Source organism: Vespa crabro, chromosome 9 (genome assembly GCF_910589235.1).
Source record: "Vespa crabro chromosome 9, iyVesCrab1.2, whole genome shotgun sequence".
NCBI classification, from domain to species: Eukaryota; Metazoa; Arthropoda; class Insecta; order Hymenoptera; family Vespidae; genus Vespa; species Vespa crabro.
In genome coordinates, this window is record NC_060963.1 from 5,553,562 (window position 1) to 5,566,047 (window position 12,486).

The 12,486-nt window shown below is 31.7% G+C and overlaps 3 protein-coding genes across 6 annotated transcripts; 2 read left to right on the forward strand and 1 right to left on the reverse strand.

Annotated features, from left to right (window-relative positions):
* Positions 1-627: 627 nt before the first annotated feature.
* On the reverse strand, positions 628-2,773 carry LOC124426663 (transcription factor Ouib-like). Its single transcript, XM_046968636.1, has 2 exons — positions 2,274-2,773; positions 628-2,193 (listed from the first exon to the last, which is right to left on the reverse strand). Exons 1-2 carry the CDS (start codon positions 2,568-2,570, stop codon positions 874-876), a joined length of 1,617 nt encoding a protein of 538 aa, XP_046824592.1. The 5' UTR covers positions 2,571-2,773; the 3' UTR covers positions 628-873.
* A 352-nt stretch (positions 2,774-3,125) lies between these two features.
* LOC124426665 (ubiquitin carboxyl-terminal hydrolase 22) lies at positions 3,126-8,938 on the forward strand. Of its 3 annotated transcripts, XM_046968639.1 has the most exons (7): positions 3,126-4,332; positions 5,447-5,579; positions 5,691-5,708; positions 5,775-5,906; positions 6,033-6,447; positions 6,530-7,096; positions 7,173-8,938. In XM_046968639.1, the coding sequence occupies exons 1-7, from the start codon at positions 4,213-4,215 to the stop codon at positions 7,228-7,230; spliced, it is 1,443 nt and encodes a 480-aa protein (XP_046824595.1). In that variant the 5' UTR covers positions 3,126-4,212; the 3' UTR covers positions 7,231-8,938. The 3 variants fall into 3 exon arrangements, with proteins under 3 accessions (XP_046824595.1, XP_046824596.1, XP_046824594.1); XM_046968640.1 differs by having other exon boundaries at positions 3,162-4,332; positions 5,691-5,906; positions 6,033-6,276; XM_046968638.1 differs by having other exon boundaries at positions 3,475-4,332; positions 5,691-5,906.
* Positions 8,939-9,396: 458 nt separating this feature from the next.
* On the forward strand, positions 9,397-12,452 carry LOC124426666 (hexosaminidase D-like). 2 transcript variants are annotated; one of them, XM_046968643.1, is made up of 9 exons: positions 9,397-9,493; positions 9,577-9,631; positions 10,226-10,441; positions 10,520-10,868; positions 10,955-11,029; positions 11,092-11,287; positions 11,347-11,622; positions 11,747-11,833; positions 11,897-12,452. In XM_046968643.1, the coding sequence occupies exons 1-9, from the start codon at positions 9,465-9,467 to the stop codon at positions 11,943-11,945; spliced, it is 1,332 nt and encodes a 443-aa protein (XP_046824599.1). In that variant the 5' UTR covers positions 9,397-9,464; the 3' UTR covers positions 11,946-12,452. The 2 variants fall into 2 exon arrangements, with proteins under 2 accessions (XP_046824599.1, XP_046824597.1); XM_046968641.1 differs by having other exon boundaries at positions 9,403-9,493; positions 11,908-12,452.
* Positions 12,453-12,486: the final 34 nt, after the last annotated feature.

Sequence of the window (12,486 nt, forward strand, 5' to 3'; positions counted from 1 at the left end):
AGTTTCTGAGAAATTTTGATTATAACTTTCCAAGTATTTTTATTTATTATTTTGAGAAAAATGTGTTTGAAATTTCGTTTCTATTCTTTGTACTTTGATAGAAGTTTTTTCCTCAAATTTTTTTCTAACACTTGCAAATTTTACACACACACACACACACACACACATATATATATATATATATATATATATATATATATATACATATATATACATATATATACATATATATACATACATATATATATATATATATATATATATATATACATATACGCATATAAAATTGCTACATACATAGCAGAATTGCAATAAAATAAAACGGTAGAGAAAAATGAGAGGATAAAACAGTTATTCGATCTGAGAGCATTATCTGATTGCATTATTACTATTATTGCTATAACTTCGTAGTTTTTAAAAATTTTTATCTCATCTTTTGATTGAAATATACTTCTAGAAAAAAGAAAAAAAATCTATATTTTTGACAAAGAAAATGTCATGTACACCCTTAGAAAAGAGACTGATCTTCTTACAATAATTTAGATTGAAAATTCATGCATTCATCAAAGTTCTATTTGCAAATATCTTTATTGTCAAAAAAAAAGAAGATATATAATATGTAAGCAATTAATTAACTATTCTTTATTTATAATATAATTATAGAGAGTATATATTTTAAATAATTGTAATGTTTCAATTTATGTGGGGATACCTTTCAATATCTGTTTCTTTGTAATCGTAAATTATCACATTTCGTAGTTATTGCAAGATATCAATTATCTCTTTACTTTACATTTATTGGTTCTAATCATAAAGTCCCACATACATTTCCATGTATATAAATATACATAAATATATAAAGTAAGTAAAACATTAGCTTTCAATAAGTTCTTCGACAACAGAATGAACAGCATTTTCTAAGTGTATGGATTGTGATTCATTGTTAGGACAAGTGGACGATAATTCCATATGATTAAAATCTTTATCTATAGATACATCTGCTATTTTTTGTTCTTCCATAGGAGTCTTTAAATTATTGGATTGATTAGCATTATCAACATCAAAGCTAACCATGCACACATCTTTAAGCGTTTCATCAAGCGTTTTTTCCTTTTTTATATTCACGCATAGATGACCACTTTCAATATGTAAAGATAAATTTTGTTTTGATACAAATTGTTGATTACATAAATCACATGAATAGCACTTTCTTCTTGTATGTGATCTTGTGATATGAAGTCTCAAACCCTTTTTTCTAGAAAAAACTTTTTGACAATAATCACATCTATACCATTGATCATCATTATGTTCAATAGCACGATGTTCTAAGAGAAGGAGTTCATTTTCATAATAGGTAATACAATCCATACACATAGTTCTAATCAGTTTAGGGTGATGAGTAATTATATGTGTCTTCAACTGACGTCTTAATCTAAACTTGCTAATACAGAATTCGCAAGATATTTTTGTTTTACGTACAGGTACTTGTCTTCGCAAAAATGTAATCTTTTGGCGTTCTATTGCATTTAAAACATCTGTCCAATGAAGTTCTTCATCACTGTGGCAAGTATCTGTAAGTAATGAAAATACAGTGCCATACTTATCACTGGCAGATGTATCTTTTAACAATTTTTCATTCGTTGAGACTTTCTTAGATAAAGATCTTTCACTATCTTTGGTATCTAACAATTTTGGCTTTATTATATTATTACTTTCATGATTCATTGACAATCGATCATCTTCATTAGACGGTAATATCGGATCAAATTCTATATCGCTAACACAGCCATCTACTCTATCTATAGTTATACCATAGCAATCATTATCTAATTGACCTTTAGGAAAAATATGACGCAATGTATTGTCTGCTATATAAATTTGTTGAAAAAACTGAAAGGATTGTTCCAATTTCTTTACACAATCATAGCACATATTTAGTGGCAATGTATCTTCATCATCAATTTCTATCAATAATTTTAGTTTTGAAAGAAGACTCATTTCAGTATTTCTTTTCTTTAATGTCATATTAACTACATTATTTTTTTTCATAGCACAAGTTCTACACCAGCCTTCCTCATGAAAAGTAGTATTATCTGCTACATTTGCACTTTGTTCTTTAAATTGAAAAATGTTGTGAGCACGGTGCATATATGTTTTTCCTGTAACTTGATCAAACTTCGGTTCATGTTCAATCTAAAACATTTCAAAATAATTTAACAATATATTTATGTATATTTCATTTACATATACAATTGTATACAAAAATGACTCACATAAGATATATCATTAATTCTTCCAACAGTATTAGAATACCAATATGGTTGGGGTACAGCATTTTCTTTCAGCGTTCCCTTAGCTAAATAAGAATCACTTTTGAAATGATTACTACATACAAAAAATTTCATCGATCGTAAAGTTGCAAAGTCGCGTCCAATTAAATATTCATGACCACTGTTTACCAGCCATTTAACGCATAAACCAATATCGCTTACTGGTAATTCGTGAAATATTTGTTCTTTTTCTCGAAGATCACGACAATTGATGTAACTGCACTTTGTAACTTCTTCCATTATATTATACTAAAAATAATGTCACTTATGATTTAAACAAAATCAAATACGTCCGCTATATTGTCACTTAATATTCGAGACCACATCAGACCACATGGACCGCGTAAAAGCAAGAATGCGAAATTATTCGAAAGGGTGCGCCACATACAAAATTTTAAAACGTGTTTATTTATAATTTACAGAATTGTTTGAAAGATATTAATTTTTAGTTTATTTATTTAAAGTTTATTTCTAACGAACATTTATCTTTCAAATTAATATTGTATTCTTGATCGAATTGTTTTATAATGTTACATTAAATGCATTTGATGAAATTTATCGCCACAATTAAAATACTAATATTGTTGACTTAATAAATTATTTGAGATTTCTAAATAATAAGAATAGAGAAAAGAGTATTATTTTCTTGAAAAAATAAGAATTAATTAAAAAACCAATCGCTATTCTTGCTATTCGTACGCTACAACGCGATTGGTTTAATAAACAAAGGGTACAACCAATAAAATCACTAGTAGAAAGAATAAGGTTGTTAATGATATACTATCGATGTGGAGGGATCATAGGGAGCCCCGAGAACGCGCCCTTGACAGTGACGTTCCTGTTTTAATGTGAAATGATGATAGTAGTAGTGGGGATAAAAGTAAGGCTACTTCGTACCGGCACCGCCTGCACTGACCGGCTGGTGTCCGTGAACAGCCGGGTGAAGAAACGTGGAATAGGAGAAAGGACGAACGAGAGCGTCGATTTCGTTCATCGGAAGGCCCGTTATCTCCATCGTTCTTGGTTCGACAATCGTTTCTCGACGATTCTCTCGTAAAGTGTGCTGTTTTTGTCTGTCTGTCTATCTGTCTATCTATCTTTTTTCTCTTTCTCTCTTTCTGTCTATGCCCCAGTCTTTCTCTCTCTCTCTCTCTCTCTCTCTCTCTCTCTCTCTCTCTCTCTCTCTCTCTCTCTCTCATTCTTTCACTCTCATGCGCGCGTTCTTTCTCTTTCTCTCTCGAATCTCTTTTGGTGTCTAGGGGGAGACATAGGCGCCGTGTGACAGCGATAGGAAACGAAACGAAACGGTACGAGACGGGACGGGACGGGACGGGACGGGACTGGACGAGACGAGACGAGACAAGACGAAGACGAAGACGTGATCGCACGTAGTAATTTTTGTTAGGACAGGGCAAAACCCTCGAGATCTTTCTTTTCCAAAGCTCACGCGCTTTTCCATGTCAACGACACGCGCGCTTATACCAAAGCCAGCGTGCTACCCCCCGCGTAGAGGAGCCTCCTCCATCGTCGCCTCCGTTGCCGTCGTCGAGCAAGCACTCCACGTCGTCGCCTCGGTCGTCGTCGTCGTCGGCTCGCCGTCGTCGTCGTCGTCGCCGTCGTGCGCGTCGCGCCGGTGGGAGGCTCCTACGTTGATCTCCTCCCGATCGACGTTGTCAGATTCTCTTGCAAGGAGGAGAAGGAAGAGAAGGAATAACACCAAAGGTAATCCGTCTTGCAAGTCAAGGGTCACTGCTGGCATCGACGGTGCCGTCGGCGTTGACGTCCTCATAGGACTGAGGACGATAGTGGAAAGGAGGAGGAGGAGGAGGAGGACGACGACGTCGTGGAGGTACGCCAACGTCGCTCAAGCTGCGAGCCTGAGATGAGCGACCATGGCTGCATACACTTGAATAATTTCAAAGCAGCGAAGGGCATCCAGCCGTACAAAGTGATACACTCCTATTTCGTGACCAGCACATCAACCGAGGCACGCGTAAGGAAGGTGCGATTATCTTTTTTTTTTTTCGCGTGGTTCACCATTCAACTTAAACTTTTATTATTATCTTTCCATAATTCTTTATACTTTTATTCTTATCACGCGCGATTCCTACCAATTTTCTCTATCATTTTCAACCTCTCTCTATCTTTTTATTCATATGCGTATATATATATATATATATTACATATATTTATTATATATATATATATATTTTACCTATGCATGACAAGCGCGCCGTCGCTACCTATCTTTCTTTTTCTTTCTACCTACCATGCGCTAGTTAGTTTTCCTTATCTTTTTTCCAACCATCGAATTTCCCTATGTTGGGGGAACTTTATGTTGGACTTTTCATTATTTACATTTTGTTATTAACAAATTTAAGAAAGAAAGGAATGCTGGTTTTATTTATGCAAAATCCTTTATATATCCTGTTCTATTTTTTTTTCTCTTTTGTTTATTTATCTTTATCTTTTGCTCTCCCATTTATTCACTACGTTTATCCTCTCTTTATCTTTGATCTTGTCTCTGACTCTTGACTGCTCGAGTCATAGATCATGTAGACGATGATAGAGAAATCGACGACCTAACGTAACATCTGTTTTATGTTGCTTTATAATATCATGTATGTATGTATGCTACTTCACGTTTTTCTTTGGTTATGTATGGTTCATTCACGATTTCCAGGGACGTAACATTGATCTGTGTACCTTTAGCTTTCTTACAAAAAAATGTATTCATTTTGCTTTAATCAAGTTTATAAGGTTTCGCGGAACTTGGACTGCAGATTGTTGATAAACAGATAAACATATAATTAAGATAATTCTACCGTAAAAGATAAACAGATAATTAAAATAATTCTACTACGTTTTTGTAATTTATATTTATTTTTTTGAAGATGTTACGTTGTCATAATATATTGAAATATCTCTTTGATGGTCGATGGTTTTTAAATTCACACGGAAAACAAAATAATAGTGGTTTTCTTTTTGCTAATTTATTATTTCATCGGATTTTCGGTTTGCAGAAATAAAGATATTAAAAATTTATAATAATATTAATTTTTATATTTACATATTTAATGTAACTTTTATATATAATAATTAATTCTATTTTGCAGGCTGTAAGCTGCTTGTGTCATACTTGTAAAACTTACAAAGATCGTCTTCATTCTTGTCTCCATTGTATATTTTTCGGTTGCTATGTGAAGGGTCACATACAGGAGCATGCAAAAACGAAGAAACATTTTTTAGGTAATAGATTTAATGGATATCTTTATATTGTAATTATTAATAATTTAATGATGTCATTTTAATATATCACAATAAAATATTAAAAATGTCAAATTTTTATGCGTGTTTCAGCTGTGGATTTATGTTATGGTAATATTTTGTGCTTCCAATGCGGTGATTATGTTTATGATAGAGAATTGTTATCTGTTGCTAAAGCACAATGGAGTGAATCAGCAAAATCATTGAGCTTTGGAGAATTTTATCGTGCTTGGGAACCTACTCAAATAGAGGCAGAATTATTGAGAAAGCATCCACGGCGAAGGCGTGTTGTAGAAAATTCTACAATAGGTACTTTTTTTAGATCTATATATGCCTACTAAATGTAGAAAAATGTATATTTATGAATATTTAAGACATAATTTAAAAGTAAAATCATCATATAAGATGTTGACACAAAGTTTCTTGATGCTTTAGGTCTAAGAGGACTTATAAATCTTGGCAGCACATGTTTCATGAACTGTATTGTACAGGCATTGATACACACTCCACTATTACGAGACTACTTCCTGGCTGACCGTCATCACTGCCCACAACCCACTCGCTGTCTAGTCTGTGAAGTGTCCCACCTTTTTCAGGAATTTTATTCTGGTAGTAAAGCACCTCTAACGCTTCATAAACTACTTCACTTAATCTGGACACATGCGAGGCATCTAGCAGGGTATGAACAGCAAGATGCGCACGAATTTTTTATCGCTACTTTGGATGTCTTACATAGACATTGCGAAGCTGCACCAATTTTGGTAAAAGATAACCCTCATCACTGTAACTGCATTATCGATCAAATATTTACTGGTGGACTTCAGAGTGATGTTGTTTGTCAGGCATGCAAGTACGATATTATTTATTATTATTAAAAGTCATTGGAATGCATTTAATGTATATATTCTCACCATTGTTCATTATTTTTTTAGTGGAGTTTCGACTACGATAGATCCTTTCTGGGACATATCTTTGGATTTAGGTACCGCCGCTGGCGCATCAGGATCCGATAATTCTGGACCTCCTACCTCGTTATTAGATTGTTTAGAGAGATTTACGCGCGCAGAACATTTAGGCTCTAGTGCAAAAATTAAATGCAGTAATTGTCAAACTTATCAAGAAAGTACGAAGCAATTAACAATGAAGCAACTACCGATCGTAGCTAGTTTTCATCTGAAGCGATTTGAACACTCCAGCATTCAAGACAAAAAAATCTCTACATTCATTTCTTTTCCGGAACAATTAGACATGACTCCTTTCATGTCACACAGACGTAATGGTAATAATAATAGCGCTATGATCGATGGCTTGCCAAAAAATGGAGAAGATATGGCGTTCAGCGACAACCGATACTCATTGTTTGCTGTAATAAATCACGAAGGTTCTCTTGAGACAGGACATTATACAGCTTTCATAAGACAGCAAAGGGATCAATGGTTTAAATGCGATGACCATTTGATAACAAGAGCAAAATTAAAAGATGTCTTAACTAGCGAAGGGTGAGTTCATAATCATAAACATAATGTATCTTATATTATGATTAAGGAACTGTAGAAAGATCGTTTTGTTTTTCAGGTATTTGCTTTTTTATCATAAACAAATTTTGGAATATGGACGAAATAGTAAGGTGTAAATGTTTAATCGTATAATTAATTTATTTATCACGACTAATGATGGGCTATAGACTTAAGTTCTTAAACGTATTAAATTTCTTAATGTATCAAGACACGCATAATTATGAAGTTTTAATATTGAAAATAATGTTGAGAATATTGAAATTCAAGTTATCTACAAAATTCTACATATTTAACTGCAGATAAGGCATATAATGCCATTGAAAATTCAAATAATGGTTATTATCGATCTATGCGTTAGTATCAAATTAATTACAATTGAAAGGCAAGCGAAAAATAACAATTACAATTCAACTGTAAAAGTAAAGGATATTGCTTTATTAGTATAGATAAATGTGACGTTATCTAAACTGTTAATTGTAAATTATCAAAGTATACAAAGTAAGCGTGTTTATACAATTTGTTTAGTGTCGACATATTTTTGCGTTTGATGAACTAAGCTGAGTGCCTCTGGCGATCACTTCCCTCGTTTGTGTCCTAAATAATAATGTAAGGATAGTTTTAAGATTAGCTCAATTTTTTTAAATGACAGATCACAATTTTTGTATGTCGCTGACTGTTGTTATATTTCTGACCTGACATGTCTATACATAAGACGCCAAGGATAGATGACACCGTACTTCGTTAATTATCATATTAAAAATTCGATCTATTTAAATTCGTTAACTAATTAAATTTTCGACTTAATACATTTGCTATTTGACATTAATGACTCTTTATTCGAGGTACGTTGGGTCAGCAGTCCTTGGATGAAACAATTTTGTACAAACGTATTGCGAGGAGGATAATAATTTTATCCAAATAAGGCGAATCTTTTCGCTCGACTGTATATAATAAAATCACTGTTTATCAAATTTTTTGTGGTTGCCCGTTGTACCTTTTTTTTTTAAATGTCGTGATGTAGATTTTAAAGATGCTTTATAGAAAAAAAATGCGTTTTTGTAATTTATCGCGTGGGAATATTTTTCGTAGTGAAAGATGCGAAAAGAATACAATTTTAATTCCTTAGTAGTAGTGGTTTCTGCTTTAATAGGTTTTTTTTTATTTTTTGAAAAAAAAAAGAAAGAAAGAAGAAAGCAATCCTAACCGAAGTGCCAAATGTTCATTGCACTTTTTGTTCTTGTATTTTTATGTTAAAACTAGCAATTTATGTTATTGTACTCTACTTAAAACGGGTTTCCGTATTGTGTTCATTGACAAGGATATTACGCAAAGTACATCGTCCCGCGAAAGAAATTTCCTATGCGTTTATCGGGAAATTGATATTAAGAGGGACATATGTTATAAATTATACGCGATAGATCAATATAACGATCAATCTACAAGCTTTAAAATGCAAAAAAAAAAATATGTAATAATTACATATTCAACGTACGATCCTCTGTCAACAATTGTAAACCGAAGTGTTACTACATAAGTTTAATTCTATTTCGAAGTGTATGTAGATAAAAGAAAAGAGATGAAAGATCTCGGTCGATGGTATTATGAAAAAATACAAAGAAATAGTAATTGCGTGAACTAATGTCACCTGAGACATACAGATTAATCACAAAAATTGCCACAACTGCACAATATAATCACTCGTGTAATTGTTAGAAATATGACCGATATGCTTCATGTTTGAGAATTAACACTCTACACAGCAGTTGTAACACTTCCTATAAGGCTGATATCGTATAATAAAGAATAAAATTATATTTCATCGAATATAGATTTCTTTTTTATTTTAAAATATGCTTTTATTTTTATTTATTTATTTTTTTTTTCAATGTTTATGTTTCCAAAATTCATTATACACTTTCATAAAATCGTAAATATATATATATAAATATGTTTGGGTGTATATATATATCCATATATATTTTATTTCCTTCTTTCAATCGTCACGTACAATGATCATCATATATATATGATGTATAACCGAGCGACATATTATTCGTTCTTTGCTAAATTATGTAAACTGATTGTTTCGTATTGACATTGATATATAAAGTAACAGTTATACATACATATATGTTTTACTTGCATTTAAATTTAAATGGCGCGAATATCTTGTACTTCCACGATAGGTTATCGAATAAACTATTGTCGATGGAAAAAATAATTATAAATAGAAATGACATAAGAAAGCATTATAAATATAAAATATTTATTGAAAATTATTTTTTATCAATTACATGCGTAGATAAATTTTTACAGTTACATTAATTAACGTTGTAGTGATGGAGAAAAGATGGACGCCTTGACGTTTGGCTCGCACAGGTAAACATCGTGTTATAAATTTTTGAGAAATCTTTATAATTCTTAAAATGTTATGTTATAGAAAAATAAAATTTATTTTCCAGACTTGTCCACCTTGATTTAAAGGGCGCTCCTCCGCGAGTTAATTATTTCGAAAAGGTTTGTCGAGCAAATAAACAATCATTCTGTTTATATACTTTTATGCGTACATATCTGTTTCTCACATTCTTCTTTTTAAATAACGCACTGCGATAATAGATCCTATCATTATTTTGACAACTAATAGAAATATACTTTCATTTATATTGCATGAACAAACTTTAGTTTTCCTTCATTCTTAGATTTATAAAGGCAAGAAAGAAAGGGAAACGACAATTCTATGTATGTAAATTTGGCGCGACAATGGAATGTGCGTCACGCACGAATGCATAGTAACGTGATTCATTCAGACGTAAAAAAAAGTTAAGTGACACTTGAAATATTTATTTATATACAATTCCTCATAACTAAATCGAGTTTTAGTTAATTGGTGTTTATGATTTAATTGCTTAAATTAAAAAAAAAATAATTATCAGGAAATTCCATTTACATGGTAAATTTAGTTATTATAATGATGTTTTGAACTTTGTTGTGTTACATAAAATAAATTAATATTAAATACAATACTATATAATTACACATTTGAATATATGCTAATATATAATTGGATTGATAATATTAGCTGATAATTATTATTTATATCACATATTACAGTTATTTCCTTTGATAAGAGCATGGGGTGCTACTGGGTTACTCTTAGAATGGGAGGATACCTTCCCGTACAATCGAGAGCTTATTCCAATAGGAAGCAACAGACCGATCAATTTGGCCAGCGGATATACAGTTCAAGAAGCAAGGCAAATCTTACAGATAGCAGGAGATTGTGGTTTGGCAGTTGTACCATTGGTACAAACTTTTGGACATATGGAGGTGAATAAATAAATAGTAATAAATGAAAATAAGTATAGATAGAATCATATTTTAACTTATATCTATGCATTATTGCAGTTTGTTCTGAAACATGATGAATGGCGGTCTTTACGTGAAGTAGAACGCTTCCCAAGCTCTATATGTCCATCTAATCCACGAACTTTACCATTGGTAACATCTTTAATTCGTCAAATAGTGAGCTTTCATCCAGATATACAATACTTACACATAGGTGCTGATGAAGTCTGGCATCTTGGTCTTTGCTCTGTTTGTACCAAACGGGTTGCAGCTAGTAAACATGGGAAACCGTCTTTATACTTGGAGCACATTTTAGCAATTGCACAATATATACAAGAAACATATCCTTACTTGAAGATAATAATCTGGGATGATATGCTGAGGTCAATAGACTTTCAGGTGCTGAAAGGTATTTGAATTAATTTTATTTATTAATTTTATTTATTAAATCAATATTTTTTTCAATTACTGAAATTATATCATTTTTGATTGTAGAACATTATATAGGGAAATATGTTGAACCAATGATTTGGCACTACAACCCTAGAGATAATTTTGCTCTACCTCAAGGTATAGCCTGATTTATTTATGCAAATAAATACAATAAAATTATAAATCAATGTTCTTCTCAGATATCTGGGACAAATATAGCGCTATATTTCCACACATTTGGGCAGCAACTGCATTTAAAGGTGCTACTGGATCTTGTCAACACATCCCGATAATTCGAAACCATATAAGCAATCATGAGAAATGGCTAGAAGAATTAGGCATTAATGTAAATAAAGTTCATGAATTTCGAGGAACAGCATTTACTGGATGGTCAAGGTAAATGTTTCGTAAATTATACGTAATAATAGTTTCTTGGAAATTATTTTTGTACTCAGGTATGATCATTATGCTACAATGTGTGAGTTATTGCCTACAGCAATACCATCATTAGCACTGTGCTTAAAAGTATGGCTCCATGGTTACTCAGAACAAGTACATATTCAAGTTGCTAAGAGCCTAGGATACATAGATCATCCATTGCATATAATACCTCAGCCACGACCAGCATCAATACCAAATAATTTGTTGTTTCCTGGATGGCAAGTGGCAATTGGTATTGAGTGGTTTATAAATTTCAAAACTAAATATCACAATATTATAGTCAGCGAGCAGTAAGTATAAGGAAGTTTGTAGAATATATTAGCATTATTTGTTGTATGAGTTTTATATAATATTATTTCATATATATACATATATATACATGTATGCATCTTATATGAATATAAATTTAAATAGAATATTAACTTGGATGAATCCATGGCAAGTTGCTAACAATCATACAAATCCTATGCAATTGGAGAGTTTAATACCTGCATTTACAGAGTAAGTATTATAACGCTTTATAACATAGCTTTGTTACATAAAAATTATTGTAATTCATTAAAGTTTATATATAGTTTGTTATTGGAGTTATCATCTTTGGAGGGATATTTAAGAGTTCAAATGGAAAGTATCTTCTTTCCATTTATGATTGATGAATGGATGGGCACAAATCTTCAGCCAATGAAAGTAAAGCTTACAGAGTTGAAACAAATCACAGAAAACCAGCTTAAGTTAAGCACTCGCGCGTAAAATATATTGAGTATATTATAGTATGTTTATTTTTGATCTCGGAGAATAATTTTGGACATAAGTGATTCATAAGAAGTAGAGCATAAGAAATATATAAGAAAGTAATAAGAAAGAAAAATACAAATAAATATTGTATAATATGAAATATTCCTTTTAGATGTAATAAAGTTAGAATAGGCTTTAAAGAGTATAATGTTATGAAAATGACATACAATGTAATTTTATAAGAAGAAAAAAAATAGTTATTTTAATACTTCATTTGAACATAAATGAGAGCAACTACATCATTTGCTATCACACTTTGTCATATCGTAAACTATGCTGTGATATTTGGCTATGAAAGATAGTAACATTAAATCTTATCTATCCATTCTTGCTTCATCTCTCCCACTAGCTTGTAGAAT